Source organism: Mytilus edulis, chromosome 6 (genome assembly GCF_963676685.1).
Source record: "Mytilus edulis chromosome 6, xbMytEdul2.2, whole genome shotgun sequence".
Lineage (NCBI taxonomy): Eukaryota > Metazoa > Mollusca > Bivalvia > Mytilida > Mytilidae > Mytilus > Mytilus edulis.
The window spans coordinates 43,414,580-43,442,038 of record NC_092349.1 but is presented as its reverse complement, the minus strand read 5'-3'; the positions used below and the strand labels follow the sequence as shown (position 1 = coordinate 43,442,038).

Here is a 27,459-nt window from a genome sequence, read left to right as displayed (position 1 = left end):
ACGGAATAGCGAAATACTGGTAGTTTTAAAGCTGCTAAAAGAAGCAAGGGCAACATTTAGGGGAAAGGGAATACACAGACGAACCCAGGATTAAAAACATCCTCAAAGATGGGAAAGTTTTCTGAGAGATGACGACAGTAAGAAAGAACTTTTAAGTTTTCATTCACAGGAGCTTGCTCAATACAATTTTGAGTACAAGGTAGTTGAAGCAACAAATGCTCAGGATGTTTAGTGTTATCCACCACTTGATGATGTTTCAAGTTTAGCACCATGTTTACACGAAGAGACTGACACTAGAATCAAGATAGATGTGTCTGATGCAGTGAAACATAGACTTAACTGAGTCATGACTCAAACAGTCGATACTGATGTCATTGCTGTTTCGCTATTCCGTGACATAGGGCAGACAAACTTTGGTTTGCATTTAGAAGGGGAAAAGTATAAGATATATATCAATCAATGACCTTTCAAATGCACTAGGCATTAAAAGATAACACGTTCGCTGGAAAAGGAACTGCGTTGGTGACATTAATGGAGTTTGAAGATGTGACTATAGCATTTAGAATGATGATTGACCAGCCAACATCACCATATGGATTTGATGTTTAATGTCATTGAAAACGATACGTGGTTTTGTTGGAAGATAAAAAACAAAAAGAAACAGATTAGGTTAACAAGGCAAAACAATATGTGTTTTTGCAGAATTTATTAAGATGTGAGAAACAATACCACAGTCTTTGTAAATGTTGGAAATCAGCTCTCCGATTGTGAATTGCGGCCTACTGAGTATGCTGATTGGGTATTATGTCCTTACCTAAATTAAATACCTTGAAACTGAAATACGAGTGGATGCAGTCTTGGATGTGTATGGTAGGTATAGCAACAAATGGTCAGGATATTCTATCTTATCCACCACGTAATGTATTTCAAGTTCAGCACCAAGTTCACATTTAGAGGCAGACACTAAAATCATGGTGCATGTGTCTGATGCAGTGAAACACGCACTTAAACGAGTCATGATTCGAACAGTCGTTAATGATGATGTTGTCAATACTGTTTCGCTATTCCGTGACATAGGGGTAGACGTTGTGTTTGGGAGGGCAAAAGACTTTGGATTAATATCTATCAATGGCCTTTCAAATGCACTAGGCAATGAGTGATCTGGGTGATCTGAAACACTTATTGTTATCCATGTCTTTACCTGTTGTGATATGGTTCTCTCTTTGCTTGAAAGGGGGGAAAAGATTATGTGGGAGACATTGATTGCATTTGAAGATGTGACTTTAACAAAAAGAATGATGATTAATCAGACTAAATCACCGGGGTTTTACTGTAAGATCGCACAAACTTAGCAGATGGGTATAACATGGTTAACGAAGCAAGAAAATAACTATTTGCGCAACAGGGACGGCTTTTCGAGGCTATTCCCTCAACTTGATCTAGTCTTTTCCAGCATGTAAATAATGCAATATACTTAGGCAGGTGTTTAGGGAGACGAGCTTGGGATTGGCTCTTATGCTACCCACTCCAGGCGGGGACAAAGAGGATAACTTTTGAAAAACTCCTTTTGAGGCCTCATCATTTTGTCAAAAGCTTATACATTGTGGATGTAAGAAAGGATTCCGCGGTCATTTTTAATGTGGAAAATCGGGTATCCCGTGCACTGCGATGTGTGCATGTCATGGTGACTGTGAATAAACATGTATTCTTGGCCAAATAGTAATAATTTTAAATAATTTTTAGTACTATAGTGATTTTATTTTGTTAAAATCAATCTTTCCAAAACTCTAAATCGAAGAAATAGATTGAGGACTCATCTTTGAAATTTACGTCATATTTTTAACCGGAAGTGTCAACTTTATATCTAAATATTTACAACATGCTAGAATAAGTGGTTTTGAGGATAACTTTAAGCCAAAAGTTTAATGACCAGCACAAAATAAAATCATTTCTTTACATATTGAAAAAAATGAAAATTTGAATAAAAAATTGATATTTCTCTGTCCGCCATTTTGGATATACCCGGAAGAAAGGGTTTTTAAGACATATGTCTTATGCATTGTATCCATCAGAAACACCAAAGAAAGGTTCATACACAATGTAATGATAGTAGCAATACGTTAAAACACATTTCAGTTACCCTCCCTAAAAAATAAGCTTATTTAAGTACAATGTCAGCCATATTGGATTTTAACCGAAAGTGGGGTTTCTGAAGACATCTAATCTATATAATTTATCCAAAAGTAGTAAAAAACAAAGGTCTGTACCAAATATTATGATAGTAGCATGATAATTACACATTTTTACACGCTAGCCTTCGATATTGGGCTGATTTAAGTATGACGTCCGCCATTTTGGATTTTACCGGAAGTGAGACATTTTTTTCAAATGCCTCCCTATCTGAAATAAAAGAGTAATAGTTGAGGAAGGTCTATGCCAAATTTCATGCTTGTAACAGAATGTGCACAATTCGTCTGAAATATGCTTGTAGCCGCCGGACTATTGGGGTGATTTCAGAAAAAACGTTTTAAAAGAGCAGATGTATTGGATTAACAATAAAATGCTATTTTCTATATATCATCTCGTCCTCACAAAGAGGCTTAAAACGTCTTTGAAACTCGTCGAAATAATGAAAGAATAAACAAGTAGTTGTATTGATATTTTACTTTTTATTGTATTTGAATTTCTATGTAGTGATGTTACACTATTATATCAGATTAGGCCTAAGGTTGGCACCTGTTAAAACGTCTGTCTGTACCTTGCCTAATTCAGGAACCTGTAATTCAGTGGTTGTCTTTTGTTGATGTGATTAATAAGTGTTTTCCATTTTTTATATATAAATAAGAACGGTTTGAACGGTTTTACACTATTTTTTTGGAGCCCATTATAGTTTGTTGTTCGGTTTGAGCCAAGGCTCTGTATTGAAGGTCATACTTAGACCTATAATGGCACTCATACCACATCTTCTTATATATCAATTAATACTTTGTATTGATACTTTGTGGCATCTTACCTTCTGCTGATTTTGAAGTTTCCTTTTTTCCTTTGGCTGTTGGTGAACTTTCCTTTTCTTCGTTTGCTGGTGGTGCACTTTCTTTTCCTACTTTTGCTGCTGGTGGACTTTCCTTTCCTACTTTTGCTGCTGGTGGACTTTCCTTTCCTACTTTTGCTGCTGGTGGACTTTCCTTTTCTTCTTTTGCTGATGAACCTGTGCTATCCTTTTTTGGTTTTGCTGCCTGTAATTGAAGTGCAAGAAATTAAAAACTAAGTTATATTTAGATATTTGCTGACAGCAAAATTTGTAAGAAAATATAATTTGATAATTTAATGCACATTCAAGAAGAATTTGAGAACGCAATGATTAAGCATGGGTTACCAACTCTAAAGATATTCTACATTTTATTTGCATCCATGCATCAATTGATTGATTGAATAGTATTGACATTTTGATTATCGTTAATCGTGGACATGATTTTTTTTTTAATCCGATGTTAAATATCGCCCACCATGCAAGGTGCAAGGTGAAGGAACAATAAAAGAGCCATACACATGGAACATTTTGCATACAAATTTGCTCATTTTTCTCATTGAACTTTTACTGAAAATAGAATAAAAAGATAAGTTTTACTGTATATTCTCCCTGGATATCAGTTATAATTGTATGTAACAGGGATACTTGATGGAATGCTGTACATTAAGTAATTTGTTAAAACAGCAATGAGTGCAATAAAGAATTTATGAATGTTAAAAAAAAAAAAATAGAAAAAAAAAATGCATTTATCTCTTTTATTTTCGAAATATGTTTGATTAAATTCTCTTAAAATAGATGTCTAAGATGATTGTTTGTATAGAAAGCACATTAAATTACATAAATCGGCGGAAAACGTTCATAATTTGTCTTAAACACATCAAATATCCTAGTTCAAGTCAATACATCTTTGTTAAAACATATATGTTGATGATAAATACTGGAGTACACGAATTAAGGAAAAGTAAAATTACAAATATATAATCAAAGTGCAAAATCAAAAGCTCAAACAGTAAAGGCCCAACCTGGGAACAGTATATCTAACAGTTAAAATATATGTTTCTGGCCCAACACAGTTTTAATTAATATTTCAAATTTGCACATAATGCTTGGAATATACAAGTTTAAAAAATGAAATATAAATATTGATAAATAATTTTCAGTTTTCTTTCATTGGATCAAATATCTTTTTTCAAAATTTTACCAAAATCTGACCCATAGCCAATTTAGTTTAACTTGTTCATTATCCAGCCGACTTTTACTCGACCTTAACACCAGTTTTCCGAGTACGAATTCATTTCCAAAATATAATATTCGTCACGTGGTAATTGATTTATAGATTACCGAATGCTGATATCACTGAAATCAATTTGTTTATGCCGATTATTTATTATTTGGAAATATGTTTTACTTACTTGTCCTGGTATAAACAGACTCCATATGAACAAGCAAATCAAAACTCTCCTCACAAACTGTAAAAAAAAATCTTTTATTCGAAAACTCCATCAATTATTTATATACATTGACGAAAATTAAATTTTGAATAAGTGGATCTGGCACCTCATTTTGGACTAGATACAGTCTTCCAGACATACGACAAGTAAAGGCACAGACCAATGAAAACCTTGTCTGGCTATTCACATTCTTCTAATAAATTCTGTTTGAGTTATATCCTAAAGGAAGATCCCAAAACCTAAAAGACAAATGACATTAAGAATAAAAAGAAAGACGCCAGTTCAGAAACTACTGCACTGCAATCTAACATATCGAAATAATAAAACAGTTTATGTAACAAACCAACAAGTACTTGAATAGACTGGACAAATATGTCTGTAAAGGAGTGACAAATACTATTTACGCATTATAGAACAAATAACACATAACTAAAACATACAGACTTATTTATCGCGTTAAAAGATACAAGAATTAGTGGGGCGGCTTAGTACTGAAATTTGACAAAATCATGCAAATTGTGATACAAGCAAGAGATTTGGCATAGACGTTCATTAGGAAGTACTTTATCATATTAGAGGGGTAGCCAACATGTTTTCGATTTTTTTCACGGCGGCCATCTTAAATTCAAAATTGACATAATTTTGCTCAATCGTGGAGATTGAAAAACTGTCCTAACCATTTCTTACGTTATATATGTCTTGAAAACTATTGGAAATACAATAAAATGATATGAAAATATGTCAAACACACAACAATTGTAAAAAAAAACCCACCACTTCCGGTTTGAGTCGAGAAAGTTCGTACACTCGAGTGAAATAATAGTGGTATAGATATATACGATAAAAATGTCCGTTATTTTATATTTGATATATCGGTAATTATGTAAGACATGCTGGAAGATTGATCAGTGTAATAATCTACGATATTTTCCGATTCAACCGTTTTAACAGCTACATGAACACAATGTTGTACAGGTCAAGCCAGCTTTGTAACACCAGAGACATATATACACGATTCACCGTCGCAAAGCGGCGGGATCGTAAGTCAGCTCTACAGCATAACCAACCATCACCTTTAACAATGGCGATATTCCGTTCATGAGCCTGGTCTTTCGCCATGTTTGAGAAAACACGACGCGATTTTTTTACAGTGAATTGCCCTTTAATAAATTCTCTGTAAATATCTGGGTTTTTTGTTTCTAATGAAGCCATATATCGCGAAGATAAATAGGAAGCCATCTAGCATAGTTGATATGATCTAGTCCAAAAAAGTATGGGATCAAGGAAGACAACGTTTGTTTGTAAAGCTCAAAATCCGCTTCTCTTAATGATCGAATGTAAGAAAAAACTAACAGCTGAATTTCAAGAACCGAATACCAATACTCAAATGAGGTCTACCTACTTTTCTTTCTTCACACCATTGTATACATTTGTCAAATTCTATTGATTCATCAGGATCTTCGTTATTAGTAGATTCATAAGCAGACATTAGTAAATCAAACAATACACATGCGGTTACTTGATGTGCTAGTCTAGTTTAAGGAGTATTAGAACTTGACAACAACGTTTCTGCAGTCCCAGAGGATGCAACATCTGCTTCTGATAAAGTCTCTATCCATCGCTTTCCCGCAATAGGAATTGTATAACGTTCAAGATTAATTTCTTATTATGTTATTGATGTATTAACAACATTATTATTATAGAATTGTGTTAGTAATAGGGATAGAATTCCTTCAAATCAATATCCGATCAGGATTGCAAATAAAACTTCGAAACTAAAAATGTGAACGGTGGATAGACAAGTACCGAGCCATGTCTTATATCAATGCGAACACACACTCTCTAAAAGGTTAACTAGAATAAAATTGCGCCCTCTCATGGCCTATAACCTATCGAACCTAATGTAGCAATCGAAGATTAGTCGAAGATTTGTGGAATATAACGACTGACATTATTCGGGTTATAAAACAGTCATATTCGGGATATTCATAAAACCAGGAGTGGGTTATCAACCGATATTTGACCGAAAGTGATACTTTATCTTATATAACAATGATTTACTCCATTTTGTAACATTTTTGGATACAATACAAGCAAAATGGGCCATACATATGGTGTCTTTTCCCTGTGAAGACGTCATTTCGAAAATCCAAGATGGCCGCCATGATCGGATATTTTTTTGTCGTGGCTATCCCTCTGATATGATTACAAATACATAAAGGCATGTTCTTACAAAGTTTCATGCTTGTATCACCATTTGCACGAATTGTGTGGTAAGCTGCTTAACTAAATACCATGTAACACAGATCGATCAAAACCGCGGTCAATCACGTGTGTTGCGGGAGAGTAACGAGGCAGTAGCCAGTACTGGTTGCTCATGACAAGTTCAAAAACAGTGATAAGTCGTAATTGACGGTGCCATACACGAATGAAAAGAACGGTGCTGTGCACGAGTCACGTATAACATATCCATTGACATTGTTAGCTTTGACAATAAAGGATGTCACCCGTAAAACTTTCGAAGTGTTCAAGTGATGATTTTAACCTTACCACCACAAAGTTTAATATTTTCATTCTAAGCTAGGCTATACACTAGTACAAGTGCTTTGGAGCCCTTTAAACTTGCTTTTCGTTTTTAGCCAATTAAGGCTCCGTGTTTAAGGCCGTACTTTGACCTAATATGGTTTATTTTTTACAAATTTGACTAGATGGAGAGTTGTCTCATTGACACTCATATACTACATCTTCTTATATGTATTAGCTGCAACTAATCTCCCTATTCTGTATGCAGTATGCAGGTACACTTAGCATGTTCGGAGCTTCATAGGAATTGAAGTCCCCCAAAAAAACAACTTTATGTAGTTTGGTTCTCTGCCAACAGTTATTTACTGTCACTGTTAATTTTGAGTAAACTGATTGATTTTACCGCCTGAGTTACGAAACATGTACAACAGTTCAGATTCCAAATAAAACATGAAAATTTATATAGGACATCCTAAATCGCGAATTATAAACGACGCGAAATTAGATTCTGGTGGTTTTCAAAATCACGGGAAAAAAATCCGATAAAATTACAATATGACGTAGTTCTATTTGTGGTATCCTTCGTTTAATGCTCAATAGAATAAAGGTGCGATCAACACATTCGCCAAACTTTGATTTATTCAATGAGAAATCATCATCTTTATATAGAGCAATGTGAAGTTGAAAGATAATCATAGCTTCATTGCATTCGATATGGGAAGCTTCTTTATGAAATCTGCCTCATACGAACAAAGACAAAAAGTGTCGAGAAAAATACCAGTTTGTTCCTTTAGAATGCCGACTTTCCGTTTAAAAAAACAACTGAGGAAACGTAACACAGTTGTCAATTTTTGAAAATATAAAGTTTATCATTGTTCAGGATTTTGACGTGATTAAGTGTTGTTTGGGTCTAATTAGGTTTTAATTTGATATGATTATATGTTATTGTATTTATTTATTTGTCAATCCGTTGAAATTATGTGACTTACACACGAAAACTACATTGTTATGCCTCATTTATGGGCATTATGTTTTCTAGTCTGTGCGTCCGTTCGTTCGTCCGTCTGCCCCGCTTCAGGTTAAAGTTTTTGGTCAAGGTAGTTTTTGATAAAGTTGAAGTCAAATCAACATGAAACTTAGTAAACATATTCCCTATGATATGAACTTTCTAATTTTATTGCCAAATTAGAGATGTTATCCCATTTTCACGGTCCACTGAACATAGAAAATAATAGTGCTGATGGAGCATCCGTGTACTTGGAACATATTCTTGTTTGAGGCTGTGTCTGCTATGCACGCTTTGTATCAAAAGGTCTCGGAGTATTGACGTGCTTCAAAAGGACAGACGGACGGACACAATTTGTCACAAGGAATGCCGGACAGAGGGATACAACAAATAATATATATTCCCTATTGCGCGAACTTCAGATATAAAATGATTGTGCTACTATTATGAGTAATTATGAATACCATAGGACACAAGGCCACCGAAAACTTTATTTTTAGTTCAGTTTAGGTGGGCGAGTGGACCAGGACGCTGGAAAATGTGAACAATTTTGGAAATTGGAATTCTACCCTGAAAGTACAGCGTCCTGACTCCTCACAGTCTCAAACTGTGACAAAAAAAGACAGACCCTATCAAATGAAACAAGAGTGCACACACTGAAATGTCTCGCCTTCTTTACTAATCATTGATATTATGTTGATAGTCCTAAGTATAAAGCTTTATTACAACTGTCACATAAACTTAACATTAACCAAGATAGATAAACAAAGACCAATGAACCATGAAAATGAGGTCAAGGTCAGATGAACCATGCCAGGCAAACATGTACAGCTAACAAAGCTTCCATACAACAAATATAGTTGACCTATTACTTATAGTTTAAGAAATATAGACCAGAACACAAAAACTTAACACTGTGCAATGAACCGTGCAATTGAGGTTATGGTCAAATAAAACCTGCGGGACTGACTGACATATAGATCATAATATATTTCCATACACCAAATATAGTTGACCTTTGGCATATAATATTAGATAAAAAGACCAAAACTTAAAAACTTAACTTTGACCACTGATCATGAACCATGAAAATGAGGTCAAGGTCAGATGACATCTGCCCGCTAGACATGTACACCTTACAATCATTCCATACAACAAATATAGTAGACCTATTGCATAAAGTATGAGAAAAACAGACCAAAACACAAAAACTTAACTATAACCACTGAACCATGCAAATGAGGTCAAGGTCAGATGACACCTGCCAGTTGGACATGTACACCTTTCAGTCCTTCCATACACCAAATATACTAGCCCTATTGCTTATAGTATCTGAGATATGGACTTGACCACCAAAACTTAACCTTGTTCACTGATCCATGAAATGAGGTCGAGGTCAAGTGAAAACTGTCTGACGGGCATGAGGACCTTGTAAGGTACGCACATACCAAATATAGTTATCATTTTACTTATAATAAGAGAGAATTCAACATTACAAAAATTCTGAACTTTTTTTTTCAAGTGGTCAGTGAACCATGAAAATGAGGTCAAGGACATTGGACATGTGACTGACGGAAACTTCGTAGCATGAGGCATCTATATACAAAGTATGAAGCATCCAGGTCTTTCACCTTCTAAAATATAAACCTTTTAAGAAGTTAGCTAACGCCGCCGCCGCCGGATCACTATCCATATGTCGAGCTTTCAGGCTCGACAATTACAAAAATCACAGTCACGCTTTCCATGAGTAACTAAATACCTTGGCTGATCATACCATGGCTAGTGATTTAGATTAAGGGGAGAACACATAAACAGTACCACAGTCCAAGCATTGATTTTGTGCCAACTCGGATCAAAATCCTCTATTGAAAACATGAATGTTTATAATCTGACATTAATAAGACCAACAATGACTGATTTCAAGACAATACTAAACAAAACTAAACTAATTAGATAAACTCGAAGAGATAAAAAGGCAAGTAGAAGACAGAAAGAGATCGGATGTAAGCAACATGTGACCAACATCAGTTACTAGACATATTATCATCATACGTATTGTTTTTATTGGTTTTTTAAATAATGCTCATTATGTCCGATAGGTAGTATATATATATATATATGGAAAAAGAATAGAGGTGTACACACTCTATAATAAGGAGCCAAAGCAACGCCACTATCAAGGAAATGGAAAATAACATAACAACTGGAAGGAAATGAAACAGTTGGTAAAGTCCATAGATTCTAGAAACACACATCTTAGTTTATAAAGCTTTGAGTTAATGACACTCAAGCTTATAAATGAATAACAAGCGGCAGTCTGATTACATTAACTCTTTCGTTTTTGTAGCTCTTAAACGTTTAGATTAAGTTTCGGATTTTAAAATATTATTGTCTCGACCATCTCTGAAGAGAATTACTTGTCAAATTGTACATCTAGTCCAGCAAAATTTGTTGTTTTGTAACTGTGTTCTAGACGTTTTTACTGTCATTCATTTGCATGTATTTTTGATTAGTGAAATGAAGCAACAGGCAGAATATCAAACGTCACAGTGCCACTAAGTGTTACAAACGAACTAAACAAGAATGTGTCCCCAGTACACGGATGCCCCATCCGCACTATCATTTTCTATGTTCAGTGGACCATGAAAATGGGGTTAAATCTCTAATTTGGAATTAAAATTAGAAAGATCATATTATACAGAACATATATACTAAGTTTCAAGTTGATTAGACTTCAACTTCATCAAAAACTACCTCGACCAAAAACTTTAACCTGAAGCGGGACAGACGGACGAACGAACGAACAGACGGACGGACGCACAGACCAGAAAACATAATGCCCATAAATGGGGCATAAAAACAGGCAGGTACTTAGAGTCTTACATATTAACATTTAAGCTAAAATTAACATATATACTGGATAATATACCCTGTATAGACTGATTTACCATTTTACCCATGTCGTTCTGTAAAGCCAAGTAGACGAAGATCCTATGCATACATATGTATAGATCTATATAAGAAGATGTATTATGAGTGCCTATGAGGCAACTCTCTAAGTCACAATTTGTAAAAGTAAACCATTATCTATATATAGGTTAAAGTATGGTCTTCAACACGGAGCCTTATAATTTATGTATACATAAGATGCATGTGGTATTATTGCCAACTCTCCACTAGAGACCAAAATGACATAAAAGTTAACATCTTCAATTCGCAATGAGCAAACCTCAAACCACAGCATGCACATTGTAAGCCATAAAAGGCCCGAAATTACAAATGCAAAATAATTCAAACAGTAGTGGTCACATTTATGTACAAAATAGTATAAAATAAAACTATTATAGCAGCAGTCTACATAAATTTCATAGATATCAGATTATTTGTAAGGAATGGCCTGGACAAAGGATTTGTATAGTTTTACAAAATTTTCCTAGGGGGTCCACCCATACCGTTTTTATATACCAGGCTTGTGTTGTTACCAGTAGCAGCGCCGGCGCCGCAGTGGGCCAGTTTGTCACAAGTGAACTAGACGGTCAGTCTGCAGATGAGCCGACGGACTAAAAAAAATCTATGTTTTGCTGACTCCAGCTGAGGTTGGTCATCTGGATATAAAAAAAAAAAAAAAACACAAACTACAGAAAGTTTTTGGTGGGGTTCGTGTTGCTTATTTTCTTTGATGTTTCATGTGTGCTATTATTTGTCTGTTTGTCTTTTTCATTTTAGTCCGATGATAGCTAGCGTTGTCAGTTTATTTTCGATCTATGAGTTTGACTGTCCCTCTGGTATCTTTTACAAAGTACATTCGAAAAGCGTCAAAACTCAAGTTATTAATCACAGGACGGCAGCTATACAAATGACATTGCCTCAGAAAAGATACTATAGCAAATTGGTATCCGGTACAATACCAGAAGGACGCCATGAACACTGCAATGAACTATCTTACTCCTCCCATCACCGTGGTGTAACTATTGTTCAAGATACTTTAGCTTTTTTTACAAGCATCCAGCTGTTCTTCTGCTATTAAAAAGAAATACAGCGTACGATAATCTGTTGACTGACGCATTTCCCTTATTTGCATATGCCTGAATCCAAAGCTGCATGATTTATCCGCTTCTTCAATGCTCAGAGATTTGCAAAATATTTCTTAGAAAAGTAGATTTAGCCTTCATTTACCATTTTATCTGTTCTTTCTTTCAACGTTCATCCGTGCGACCTTGTATGCCGTGAAATAACCGTGACGTCACAATTTTATGATAAAGAAAAGTACCAAAAAAGAACGTCAAACGATACAGCGAACAAAAGACCCAAAACTATCAGCCACCAGTATGCTTTAAAATTTAAATTGTATTTCATTTCAATAAGAATATGTTAAAAATAGCTTCAAGAGTTGTATTCCCTTTTTAATGAGCGAGTTTTCTTTATATTGCATTCATTGACTGTAAATAATGTAAACATAAATATTAATCCGCGAAAGAGCAAAAGTTGAAAGAAATAATTCCAAATCAACATTTAATTTGACAGTTTATACATGCCATATTTAATCTTTTAAAGATTTATTATTAAACAAGTAATTTTCTCAAGGCGAATTCGTCGAAAAATCGAATTCTTCATGCAGGACAGTTATTCTACACAGTTTCATTTTACCGGAACTATTTTTGTGTATTGAATGATCGGATGCTACAGGTCGTATTTGATGTGTATCAAAATTCGATGATATCTGTTGGATTTTGTTGTTTGTCTTGAGTGTTAAAATGTAGGAATAACCCAAAATAATATTCCAGAATGTCTTGGAAAAGAAAAACAATCTATCTAATCGCGTGGACCGTGGTGATAGGTGAGTGTAAAATGTGATGCAGTAACTGATGGCTGACAGGTGCTCTCGGAAAAAAAGGGGGGTGCGATAGAAAGCCTAAACCATTTTTTTACGCCGTTATAGTAGATGTTTATTTATGTTTGTAATTTTCTGTTTAAAAGATTAACCCTCAGAAATAACAGATGAGGAATGTATACCTTATCTTATCCAATACACAACTTATTTTACATTTTATTCAGACAATGTGTTTATTTTTGCTGGTGTATTGCTTTCATTTGAGATGAAGTAGGGGCATTTTACAAGATTATGTGTGAGGCTATTTAAAATTAAATGTACATGCAGTGATGTACATGTACAAGTAAGTCTTTAAAAAGATAACCTTAAAAAATAAATACATTTTCGCAGTTGGATCCTTAATTGTGCATTCATGTTTACTTGTCGTAGGGGGTATCCCTAACTCCTGTAAAAATAAACACTGAATCCCAAAATTGCCAACAAAAATGGAGCTTTCTTTTTAAAGTCCTGAAAAAAATTGATCACATATTCCTGAGATCTCTTTAGTCTTCATGCAGGTTGAACCTTGAATTTCCTCAAAAATTGAGACTCTGAATCATGACATCAAGAACAAGGTCCTTCAACCACTCCCTTGTATTACATTTTTTTTTTGTATATATATATGAATGAAATAAGGAGTTGTGGTATACATGTATGTAAAGCTTTTATCAATTTAAACAACTATCCACTTAAGGATGAAGATGTTGGCAACTACATGTATAGGCCACTGGTAAAATTTATATTAGCAAAACCCATTCTGTATAGTAAGGTATTAAAGGCCCCAACATAAGAAACTGTAAATCATATGTTTACATAATGAACATGAACAATGTGGGAATGTGCAATGTTCATGTAAAATTGAGAAAGGAAATGGTGAATATACATGTACCTGTTATTTTTTTTTTAATTTTAATAAGATTTAATTTAGAATAGATCTAAAATTCTTTTGTATTGTTTTTTGAATATAGAAAAATTGATTTATGTTTATATACAAACTGTAGAAATTGAACTTCTGGAGATTCATGCATTATGATATTAATTAAAATTTTAAATGATATTAAGGTGCTCTCCATTTTATATTAGTTTGTCTCTCATTCTTCAAGTTATTCTTAAAACATGTAGAATAGCTATGGTCTCGTATATTTGGTCAATCAAAATGTGTGTGTAAACAACTGATTCCTATTCATAATAATCAAATAATAGCTACATTATAAGTAAGAAAGGATAAATACAGGGTCTGTATAACATATTCCAGGGGTATAAATGTGCATTTCATAAATAAATAAATTATTGTGAAGTTGACTACATGTATGTGATACAATATTAATGTACATCATTTTACATGTACATGTAAAATGTAGATTTTGTAATTTTCCATTTTTCAAGTTTTAGTTTTACTTGCCTATAAATTTGAGTACACTTTTGACTGATAATGACTCGCTCGTTCTGGGCAAAAATAAATACAACCTTTCATGGCATATACATTCTGTACCCTGATCAAGCAGACATCAGTCACTTAGGTATTCCAAAAGAATGCCCCACATACAATGTACAAAAAATGTACAAATGTACAATGTATTTGATCATTATAAATACAATGTAACATTCTTCTGATTATTTTTAGGACTCTCATATGGTGTTGACATAACTATTAATAACCAAGAAAATGGATTTTTTCTGAAACCAATTTATGATAAACATAAACCATGGGATCCTGCAGTTGAGGAAGAAAATTTCGTTATTACACAAAAATCAGATAAATTAACTTTCCATGCATTTAATGGTCCTTTTGATGATTATAAAACTGTTACCGGCAGTGATGCTGAAGACATGGCATCGTACTTACAACGAGCAGGTAACAATAACAACAATTTTGTATATGAAAACATGGATATAAGTGCTCATATTGTAAGTCAAAAAGTCTCACCGAAATGGCCAAAATTACAAATTATGATTCACGCTAGTCCCCGATTTAATGTAAACAGTAAGCATCGACAGCAATCAAATGTTTATTCTCGGACGTTATGTGGTCACATCTTTGTTCGTAACACTGAAGCAGAGTTATCTTCCATTTGTGTCATCGGAAGTCACGAAGAGGCCTGTGTTGCCACTATCAGTCTACCAAATGCATGGTGGCATTCAAATAGTTCAGTGGATGTATATTATGCTGTGTCTTCGTCTAATCAAAACCAGGAATGTGCTAGTGCATCCAATTCTATTAAAGCTCTTACGGAACCTGAAAAGGAGGAAGAGACCAGTCCAAGGAAATTAATTTTAAGTGTTATTTTGTCAAATCCAGGAAATACATTTGAAGTTCGACAAGATGAACAAATTCGTATTTATGTTCCAACAGAAGTATTTGAACCAAAAACGATATTTGAAATTCCAGTAAAATTAGAGACAAACTCAACAATACAAGTGTTTGTGATGAGGTAAGATCCTACATGTATTTGTACTCACAATTAGATCTTGAATATACATTTTGTATACATGGGGCTAGTCATGATCACTATTTAATTTTAAAAAAGGACTACTGGGTTGATTCGTCTCAACAATTTGTAAAATTAATAAAAATTCTTGTAGTTGTTTCAGATAGACACCTTGCCAGACAGACAGAAATTCTAAATGTGAGACCTACATAAATGGTTAATGTACATGTATGTCTCTTAAATAAAACTTCTTAAACCAAACTATGTAACTGTCAATGTATAACATTAAACACACATACATGTACACATGTCCCATGTGCAACCCTGATTAAGCCGAATTTTTCATTTTTAAGTGCTAGGCTTCCTATTTCAATATTTACTTTTTGAGGTTGGTAAAGTCTACCGGTATCAATTTAAAGAGCAGAACATGATCTTTGTTTGACCAAGCTCACTCAAGTTGATTAAATAATTTTTTTGCTTTTTTTGTATCTTTTAAACCTTTGAAATGTTTGAATAGATTTTGAACAGGGAAAAGATCAAAGCATATTAACCACAACATAGAAACATTTAAAGCTAGTCAAATTTGTTTGATGTTTGGGTTATTCACTGGATCAGAGAAAAGAAAGAACTCCACAATTTCAAATTACGTAATTTACACCTTTTTTGTACACTGCACTATTTTGTAATTAAAACATTCTACAGAAATTTATTGGGAAAAGTTTGAAATGACATGCCTGAATTAGTAAAAATTGTCTGATGTCATTTAAATTAGGTGTAACATTCAGGTGAAATATTGATGTATTATCATTTATGAAGAACGTGCAAACCATTCTTTTATAATTATAAATAAAGAAAGAGAAAGTTGGAGAAAAACTGAGAGATGGAATTGCTTAGTTTATGTGAATAATTAGTCATCAAGTATTATATAAATAAATGAATTTGGCAAAAACTCCCACAATCTTGACAGTTTTTTAAGTAGTACAAAATGAAGTACTTTCAGTAGGGATGATTGATTAACAGTTTAAATCAACATTAATTTAAATAAAAATGTATTTACATCAAACATATTATCCAGCTTTATACATTGTGCGACAATAAAAAAAAACCAAATATTCAATCTTCCTGATTTATTTTCCTATTTATATATCATGTGTATTATGTCATGTTTGTGCAGAGATCATACTCAATGTCAATTAGAGTAAAAGTAGACATTGGAATCATCAATGAGACAGTAGTTTAAACATATTTATTTATAGTGGATTGGGAAACAAGTTTTGCAACTTATATTAATCCCTTTCCACTTTGCGGTTGCGAGTGCTGCCTTGTAGCGGCATTAGCCTGCTCTTTTTCAAAATCTACAAGGGTGTCTTTAACGTGCAAGAGATATGGCTCTCTCTTAACACGGGTCAGCCAGTTATCCTCCCCTTCCGACGGACTATCATGCATCGTTTCCTCGAGACCATACTCGCAAATGGTGTCAAGGGAGAGCCGAAAATTCAGTTCCTGAAATTTTCATCCCAGACGGGAATCGAACCATGAACCTTTGTGTAAGTAGTCCGATGCAGTAACCACTACACCACGGCTCTCAATGAGACAGTAAGACCACAATTAAAAATATTTTGGTTTGCCCAAACCCTACCCAAAGGTTGAGACAGTGGGTAGGTTATAGGTAGGCATTTTGAAGTATTTAAAGAATTGAAGTATCAGGTGTTTATTAGTCTTCATGCCTATCTGATTAAAAAAAAAACTTCTTGAAATCAGGACAATAAAAGAATTTGAGTAGGCAGCGTTTTTCTGAGTAGGTAGGGTTTGGACAAACAAACCTATTCTTTTTTATGGCCTAAATAAAGGAAACAGTAGCTATATATTTAGTAAAACCACTATTCAAGTCATAAATCAATTGACATGATTGAGAGAAAACAAATCAGGGTTACAATATAAAACCAAGAAAACCTGACATCAGTTAACCTTAAATGACCTCATCCCAAACCATAAGGCATTGATAGTTTTCTTGTTACAATATTCATATATATACATGTATACATGTAACTTGCTAGTGAAATTTTCAGACAAAAATACTTAAGGACGTTTAGTAACAAATTCATTATTTTAGACCGAAGCATTTCAAAGCTTACCGGAAAAGCAATATAAATACGCAATGTACAGAAACATGCAGTTAGCCTTTAGACTTGCATATCCATATATGCATTGTCCTCAAGATTTAAACTATACATGTACATATTTAATACCACTCGCAGATTAAGACCTTGACTATTCACTCACTGTCCATCTTGAAGTCTTTAGCAGAAAATTTTGCAATACTAGCTTGTCAATTAAAATTAGAATGGAACACAATAATGAGCAAAAAATGAAACATCACACATTCAATATAATACATATGTATATACTGAACCCTAGTTTTTATAAGTGATGTGTATACAGCTACTTTGTAGAATGTACCGTCATGACTGTATTTTAAAACTGTACATTTATACATTACATGTAACTAAGAAATTGTATTGTAGATGTCGTGTTCGTGATGGACTTATTATCACAGGAGCCATTGCCAAGGCTGATGGACCGTGGCAGATACATGTAGATATTAACGAAAGACAGAAAATTGGCAGTGTGACTGCATTTGTCCGAGATACATCATCCTACAAAGTTTCTACGAGGTAAGCTTGAATGTTGGTGTTCATATGCAGTCAGTAATAATTTCACAAGACATGTACATGTACAATGTACACACATTGGGATTTTGTTCAAGATCATTTTTGCTGGTGTTGTTGAGTGATACAATGTGTCTTCCAACAGGGTGATTACTGGTGAATGAAAGTGATAACACTCCAGGCGAGGATCCAGCCATTTTAAAAAGGGGGGTTCCCCATTCAAATGCATTGATGGGCCAAAAAAAAGGGGGGTTCCAACCCCAGACCACCCCCCCTGGATCCGCCACTGCACTCTGATTTAATATCAAAAATGATAATTTTGATAAAAAGGAAATTTCAGAGTGAATGGTGTTTTTCTGTTGCTACAAATAAAGGCTAGCCATATAATATTGCTGGTGTCAACTATGCATATCATCTCATATCTTTTTATATTAAACTCCATTTTGTTGTTAGTACATCATTTTGTATTGTAAATTAATTTTTCAGATTTAAAATAAATTAAAAACTGTCTCAGACATGCCTTAAAAATGTAGATTTGGCCTAATCAGCAATTTTTGAAACCATTAAACATTTGATCCAGATGTTTAATTATATTTGTACATGTACAATGTATCTCTTCAATATTAATGTCTGTTGTAAGTTTTGGATGTTTTAAGTTTTTCATTCACTAAAACATGAATGTACAGTAAAATGAATGTTGACATAACATTTTATTTACACATGTATATGATGTATACAATATAATGTTAACAATAATTATTTTGTAATTTTTAAATCAATCATTTTTTGTCAATACTTAGATATATTTAAAGGAGATTTTGACTGATGCAAGAAAATTTCTCAAAAATATTTGAATATGGCCTTGGTGAACTTTTATAGATCTATGCATTAAGAGACATGTTATGAAGACTGTACATAGTAAAACAATTTATTAATGGTGTTTATCAGTGGTAATAAATGTGGGAGGATGCAATGTTTGGTACAAATTTAGCAATTTGTTACACATTCTACATATTTTTCCCTGTATCATTGTTTATCAGTAACAGATCTACAGATATTTTTACTTGTTTCACCTGGCCTAGCACTCAAGTTATTTTCTGGGCCATGAACAGTGATATTTTGTGATCATTACACTATATGACCTAGTTTGTACTAATTTGCAATTCAAATTCCTCTATACTTTTCTAATAAAACTGTCCACAGAGATGAATTTTGTGACAAAAACTTGTTTATATCTCATTATGTTTGTGTAAAAATATTTGTCATTTTAACACAATATATATACCTTTTGTGCCATTAGTTCACCGAACACAATCCTTTCTATTTATCAGGTTATAAAGTGTATTCCTTGACTTTTGTACCTAGCATATGGAACATCTTATTCCATTAGCAGTTTTATATGCTGAATCAAATTATGGATTTTGTTTTCTTCTATTAATTGTTTAACATTTTTCATTTCTGTCATATCGAGGCCCTTAATACATGTAATAGCTTACTATGTAGTGGCGATTTTCTCTCTGATGAAGGCCATATCGTGACCTATAGTCTTTCACTTCTACATCTTTTGATCTCTGATATGTTTGGGGAAAAGTTGTTTCACCTGGTCAGTAAATGTACATACAATGTACATGTATGTATTGAATTCACACTAAGAGGTTGTTAAATGAAAATAGATACCCTGTTTTTATCATGCTTTACAATAACATATGATCAAAACACTGTAAGACCCCCACCCTCAGCCCCAACCCCCTCCTTAACTATTTAAAAGTATCATTCTGCATTGACAATAATATCTTGGTTAAAATTAAATACACTCATTCAGGATAACACCCTAAAGAATTATCTAATACTTGTTGATGGCTGATATGTCCCCATTTAACCCAGACTTTTTGTTTGAATCCAAGACTATCAGTTTTACTGTTTCTTCTAAATTCTGAGTCCTCCGAAGAAAAATTTCAAGTCAACCTCCTTGTTCTTGGTATGATTAAGCTGGGCATTGAACTCATGAACTGTTGAATTCTAAGCAAGAATGCTATCATTTATGACTACTGACATGACTGATGCATCCAATGGGAATGATTAGTACAAGTGATTGATTAATTAACAACAAAAACATATTGTTATGAAAGAAAGCAACATTATAAAACAGGAATTAGATCTTTACAGACTTTTGAAAGAAACACTGATCCTGGCGATTAAAGTTCTACATAGACTTTGTTCAGTCTTCAGAATGTGAATGCACAAATTATCCAAAAAATAGTGCAGAAACATGGAATAGCTCATGACTATGGGGTATGGGTTTTGCTCATTGTTGAAGGCTGTGCAGTCAACTTTAGTTGATAACTTATACATGTATGTCGTTTGGTCTCTGGTGGAGAGTTGTATCATTGTCAATCATAACACGTCTTATTATTTTTTTTATAGATACACTCTTTAAAAAAATATATTAAACCATAATCGTCATTTGAACTCTGATGGATAGATGTCTCATTGGCAATCATACCACATCTCCTTATTTTTATAATGATAACAGTTTTAAGAACTAATCTTTTAGAAGATGATGTTTTAATGATAATATTTAGAAGACAAAGCTGATTCCCTGACAGCAAGTGGAATAAACAGTTATGTTAAGAGCATATATTGAACAAATTATTACCGATAAATATTCTGCCGTAAGCTTGCTATAGAATATCTAATCCGTATAATGTATTTTAATTAGGGAGAAATCAATAAGAATGTTTTTCTGTTGTTTCATAAGGTAATTAGTTGACAAGTTTTAATGCGAAAAAAATGGAGAGAAAAAAATTATCGAGTTTCTGTAAATCGACAGCGAATATATCTAAATGTCATCATAGCAAAAAGATTCCTAATCGATCTATTGACAGGTCTAATGATATTTTATTGCGATGTAGTATACCAGTTTTCTGAGAAAATTTATACAAATGAAAATCCAATATACTCGCAACAAGGAAAATGGTTTCCGGGTCCTTCAACTTGTACGGAAGATTTCATTATGATTATTGTTGGTTTCAAAAAACTGTCAAATAATTATAATGAGTCATTTATTGATGCTTGTAAATAATTTCTTTTCAATTTTAAAGTTTATTCAGGACTTTTTTAAGGTTGATGTGGTTGACTTTTATTGTTCTGAAGTCTTGTTTGCATTCTGTTTTTTGTTCTGAATCAGCTTGAGGATTAATCTCTGTAACAATCTACAGGTTGAATCAATAATAATGCCATGAATGTTGAGAACATAAATTGTATTACTGATTTTTTTATTTTATGCCATTCTTCTTTTTTTCTAAGGTATTTTGATAGGTTTCATTTCAAAACAAATAAAATTGTTAATGGTGTTATCTCTTTGGAATTATTTCAAAGCTGAATTCAGCAGTATTGGGTTAAGTATTTGAATACAAGTGTCAGGAGAATAACTTCGGCAAAACAAATTTGGGGCTGGAATTTTTATGAAATGTAATTTTAGACTATATCATAACCATGATTACATGTATCTGTCATGTCTTTTGAGAGGAGGTTTGTTCATCTGGAAAGTCCTGATTCCATAGTCGCTTATTTTCTTTTAGTAAATCTTTATACATGTCTAGAATATAAATGTACAATGTAGGACAAACTTTAGATACATTCAAAAAGTAAACAGCTATTAGGAAACTGCATATACATGTACATTTAACTGATTGTTTTGTAGAAAGACTTCTTATACTCTCATGTATGGCAAGAATTTGCTTATGTTTATAATTTCAATTATACACCTTCTTAAATACAATTATAAATGAAAGAGTAACAAAGTATTCTGTTGTTAGATGAAGTAGAAAATTGTTTTTTCTTTATGATGTTTCATCTTCAGCTTTACTTCACCAATCTCTATTGATCTTTTAATTTGTCTCGGAATACCTCTGTGATGTAGCTTAATACCAAACACACAGAAGATACAGCCGGGGAATGTTTGATGACCTGCCAACTCTATTTCATTGATTTTGTTGAGGGGTTCTTTAATGCTCTCAAAATTAGATCAGAACGTTGTTTTGTCATTTCTGGTATTTCTATTTTCCAAGTCTTGACATTCTAATTCCATACTGTAATTGTATGTAAATATAGATATTAGGTAAACATGTTCATGCAAATCTGTACTGTGAGGTCAGTTATAAGACAAGAAGTATTGACCACTAGACTGATTAATTATATGACCTGTCATTAGTTATTTACACTGGTCTTAAGTCTGTCAGTCAATGTAATATTGCCTATAGGAGCGAAAAGAAAAACATTTTCAGTTGTTTTCATTTGGTTGTTATCTATGCAACATACATAATTCCAAGGATAATAATACCAGGAGGGGTGGTTTTACAATTTTGACGACCTGATGGGGTCATATCCAGAAATCAACGCCACTTTGCTTATTCGGATACGGGTCAAGGAAATACCATTAAAATGATAGGGAATTTTGAAAAAATGTTTGTTTTAATTTTAATTTAAGTGATAGACAGGTTGCCGGGGCGGAAAAAGAATATACACAACAATATACACCATTTAAACGAAACATAATGACTGTTGTTGCAAAAATGCAGGTTCCTGAGCTATTTTAAAAATCGAAGCGAGCGGCTTTTAACATTGCATTGTAAAATACAGGTTAAAATGGCTGAAACGTCAAATTTGCAAACTTCGTGTTGAAAATTGGCTTACAAGGTCATTACAAAAACAGGTTGCCGGGGTGAAATATGAAACTTGAATTTCCGAAGAACAAGCAAGTCCAAACCTTGTATGTGTAGTCGTTAAACTCTAGGTTCCCACGTAAAATTAAAATGTCACTATTTCAAGAAGAATAAACTCACGAAGGCACGAAAAATTCACTAAATTCGCGTTCATTGTTTTGATTTTGACCGCCTGACAACTTTACGGAAATATCAAAGTGATTGTAAATAAGGACTCTGTGACGGGCAACTTATAATATCCGTGTTTTAAAGATTTTAATGATATCAAGCCTATCAAGCCAGTCCAGTTCAAAGTACTATCACGTGGTACAATTCTCATTTACATATTATGAATATTAATGAGCAAAACCACTACTAATTTCTGGCTATGTTATGATCTACGGGCAATATCATGGACTAAGTATGTTTACTTATTTGATTGATTGCTGCCTTTTAAGCTTTCAACATTTAAGGTTAAGTTTGAAAATATGAACAATGATATTTGACCACAGACTAAACAATATTGACCAGAGTAGACATTGTAGACAGATTAATTAGATGAGTCTCAATGACCTGCAATTAATTATTTATGTTTGCCTTGGTCTGCCAGTCAAAGTTATACATTGTTATATGGCCAGTAGGGAGAAAAAGAAACTCTTTTATCAGTTGCATTTAGTCCTTTTCTAGGCTATTCATCAGCTGGTATCTACTAACAAACATGAGCTACGGAGAGGAGTGAAGGTTTATGATCAGAATTTAACTACCCATGGAGTTGTGCACTGTATGCAAAAAAACAAACATTTATCAATTTATCTTTATTTCTTCTATTGATTTCTCCTGTGCAATATTTGCAGCATACATTTAGTGCCATGTCGCAGACATGATATTGATATTTGACATGAAAATATGAATTATGAATTATGAATTTTTATAGCTGAGCATTAATTGAAATTTAGAGAATTCATTGGTGCCTTTACATGTTTGTTTGGAAAGTGTTCAGTGTCAAATATATTGTTTATACATATATATTCAGAATGAAATCAAATTAAAAAATAAATCATTGATGTATACATGCTGGCAAAAAAGGTATGAACCGTTGTAAAACTCGATTAAAAGGGGGATTGTCATTATGGTTATGGATTTTAAGTACCGGTAGCCGTTTCACAACAATCATTCTTTTTCTCCATTTCAACAGGCTGAACATTATCATCATTAACACAATCACTTTGACAAATTTGAATCCCTACCTAAATTGTAGGATCATGAAAACTCTCTCATTAATTTACATCAAGACTGAAAAAAAATGAATTAACTATTCTACAAGACAAGACAAGAAAAAGTATCTTGAGATTTATTTGATTTCTGGTTTAAACAGGTAGCTGCTATATCTGTAATTACCTCAGGATGATTAGTGAATCTTGTCAGAGTTAATTAGAAGCATGATCATTGTTAGATTAATGTTTTTTAACACACCTCCAAATAACACAGATGTAATTATAACAAATGTAAGGTTAACTTCAACAAAAGCCCATGGGACCACATTTGGAGTTGATGTGTATTTTAATTGATGGATAAATGTAGCTTGAGCAACAGGAATTAAAGTTTATGGTGTTATTATGGGAAGTCAAATAGGAATGGAAGTACATTTGACAGAACTTCTCCTTCTTTCTATTGATTATCCAGACTCAAGTACATTTTGAACATGTTCAATTTAGCTGTCTTAAATCCTTTTTCATTTCTATATATCACTGCTCATGGGTACAATATACTGTTCTACTATCATTGAACGATAAAGTATTGCTGGGTAAACATATGTGAACTAAATAAAACAATAAAACAGTTTATACCTTAAAAAAAACAATATTTCGTATATAGACTTCATTATTTATCAAGTATGTTCAGGGTATCTGTCTTTCAATGCTTTCGAAAAACCCTTACAAATATATATTTTTTTGGTCTTATTATTCTCAAATCTGTTGCTGGATAACTTCTGAATTTCATTTTTGTCTTGCCTTTGCTAAACATGGTAGAAGCAAGACTTTGTGCTATTTCCGACAACATTAATGTCAACAAATGTTCAACAAGTTGTGTGATTAGCTTACACAGGCACTTCATGATCATATTCCAGGGGCGGATCCAGCCATTTGAAAAAGAGGGGGTTCCCAACCCAGAGTAAAAAGGGGGTTGGGGGGGGGGGTGTTCCAACTATACGCTCCCATTCAAATGCATTGATCGGCCCAAAAAAAAGGGGGGTTCCAACCCCTGGATCCGCCAATGTATTCCTATGTTAATATAACAGTTTACGAAAAAAACAAATATCCAGAAAACTTTTACATTTTGTGTAGTTAGGTTGCTGTCTTATTGATTTTTACCATTAGTTGCTTCAGTCAATCCAAGCTAGATCACTTACTTTCATAGTGCATCATCGATTTTATAACATATTACCCATTAGGCAAAGGTTGAGTTTATCAGTTGATGGGATAAACATCTTTTTTATCTTTTTATTACCCCATTAACAGAGTAACAGCTGATTCATAACAACAGCACCTGATCTGGTGAAGGAGAAAAACCTTCTATTTTAGAACACATCATTTCAAAGATCATCATCAGTTATACTTTGAAGGTTAATGCCAGCAGTAGAAAAGTCAATGCCAAAGAAAAAAGTTTTATTTAAGTTATGCTTTATGTTTTTTTAAGTTTTGCAGTTTTATTGTGTTTTTAAGTACATGTATACTTTTTGCACCTGTGTTTATGTTATAGAATTTTACACGGTGAGTGTGAAATGTGAAAATGTGAAAATCGTTATACACCTCAAGGTTTTGATGACCCTAATTTGTCAGGTACAACCTTAACTATTGTCTATATGTGTTCAGTCCTGCAACTGAAAAATCTTAGGGCTAAAAATGCTCTAAAGTCATGACCATTTCAGTAACTTAGGATAACTTTTCGTCATAAGAATTTTTGTAAAAAAACAACCCCTGAATCATGAAGCTTTTTAGCTTATTTACTGCAATGAGTAATATTTTGTGAATTTTAGTGCTTTGTCATCTTTTTTTCAGTACTGTTAATATATAAGAGTACAGAGACCTAGCTGCTTTAAAAATATGTTGGCTTTAAAGGTTAATCAGTTTAAAATTCCTATCAATACAGCCACATTGTAAAAGACTGATTGTCAAATTTCATTGAATTTTTTTCTAATTTCCTGTGGTACAATAAGAAGGGTTGACTATAAATTACTGGTCACTTGGCTTAGAGGGTGACCATTGAAAGAAGAAGTAATTTATCAGTGGTGATTTATTGTTGTTGTATTGATGTGGACATTGGTCAAGATTTAAAGTGTCCTATGGGAGGTTTATCTGTTTACGGTCTTTATAAAGGTTGTTTTTCATTAAAGTTTTAGGTCCCCAAGTTATCAGTTTGGTTCAATGGGTTTATTATACATTAGGTGTCCGATGGATTAGGTTAGGAAGACCATTGATGGATTCTTTAGAAATTCTAACTTGCAAAAAGATTTAAAGATTAGATGTATCCATGGAGATTGTAGTTAAAATGTTGTTTATTTTTCAAAATTTAATGTTTTGATTTGTTCGGTTTTAATGAAGTTCAGTTGCTATGGCCCCAATGGGATTAAGTTTTGTGAGAGATGGCTTAGAGCTATTAAGTTACGTTTTATATGTTAACAGTTTGGGTAAATTCACTAAAACTGATCAAAACTCAGGTTAACCTTCAAAACATTTCAAAATTTTATTTTACAAAATCATTCAAAAGAATATGCTACTAAATATTTATAAATACATATTGACTAAAGAAAAAAAAAATTGTATGTGTTTTGATTTGTTGTGGGATATAAGGGTTGAATGAACTACCAGATTTGTTTAAAAAACCATAAATATTTTCCCCAAACAAAAATAACTTAAAAATCAGTTGGATATCTTAAATAAACTGAATATATTAAATCAAATGATGTATTAAAATTGCTAAAAAGTATAGTATTTAAGATGAATAGAAATTTGCTTAGTTCAAAATGTAGGCTTCAGATATGATTGATATAAAAAGAGTATAGTCGTGGTACAAATAAATGTAGCTCTAGAACTTGGTAAAACTTTAAACATAAAGTAGGCTCATATTGAACAGCAAAGAGCTCTTACTATACAATTCAAGCCAATTTCTAGCTTAAATCTGCAAAATTTTAATTCTGACTGATGACAGAAGTTTAATAAAATATATTTCTCTACAAAACAAAAATATGAGGAAAAATTTAATAAATCCTACAGCTATGTTTTACAACCTTCCTGCTAGACAGAATTATTTTAAAAAGAATATATGGGATGTATACACTTTCAGCTCTAGAACACAGCAGAGTTATTTTGATGTTCCCTTTTCTTGCATATATATATGTGAAAAATTTGGTTCATGTTTTACTGTACATGGTGTAAACTTATAATTTGATAGCATTGAAGTAAACTGTTGTAGGATTTATCCATTTAAAGAAGAGAATAATTGCTTGACCAGTTAACACTTATTTCATTTCTCTCTTGTAATACTAGATCTTTAAAGTATCCTACTTTGAAATTGGCTTTTGTACAGCGGAAATATATAAAGACACCAAAAAAAACCACTTATCTTGGTAATCCGTTTAGACTTTGTGTAACTGAAGCAGCCCTCATATCACTGGATTTAAACCATATCATGCATACATTATTACTTAAATCGCTGTCGGAATGTTAAATTGCCATCACGCTGACAATAAACTAGTGAATATTAACATTATAATCTT

General features: G+C 33.0%; 2 protein-coding genes across 3 annotated transcripts in view; one reads left to right on the top strand and one right to left on the bottom strand.

Moving 5' to 3' along the window:
* The window catches only part of LOC139527709 (uncharacterized protein PF3D7_1120600-like), a 29,653-nt gene extending 17,389 nt beyond the window's left edge, over positions 1 to 12,264 (bottom strand). For both annotated transcript variants that reach the window (XM_071323332.1, XM_071323334.1), the window contains exons 1-3: positions 12,188 to 12,264; positions 4,444 to 4,500; positions 3,014 to 3,236 (exon numbers count right to left, since the gene is read on the bottom strand). In XM_071323332.1, coding sequence (XP_071179433.1) covers positions 3,014 to 3,236; positions 4,444 to 4,500; positions 12,188 to 12,190 — 283 coding nt within the window. In that variant the 5' untranslated portion in view covers positions 12,191 to 12,264. The remainder of the gene's footprint in view (positions 1 to 3,013; positions 3,237 to 4,443; positions 4,501 to 12,187) is intronic.
* Positions 12,265 to 12,657: 393 nt separating this feature from the next.
* The window catches only part of LOC139527708 (transmembrane protein 132C-like), a 36,447-nt gene continuing 21,645 nt past the window's right edge, over positions 12,658 to 27,459 (top strand). Inside the window, exons 1-3 of the mRNA XM_071323331.1 lie at positions 12,658 to 12,848; positions 14,506 to 15,313; positions 17,836 to 17,985. Coding sequence (XP_071179432.1) covers positions 12,797 to 12,848; positions 14,506 to 15,313; positions 17,836 to 17,985 — 1,010 coding nt within the window. The 5' untranslated portion in view covers positions 12,658 to 12,796. The remainder of the gene's footprint in view (positions 12,849 to 14,505; positions 15,314 to 17,835; positions 17,986 to 27,459) is intronic.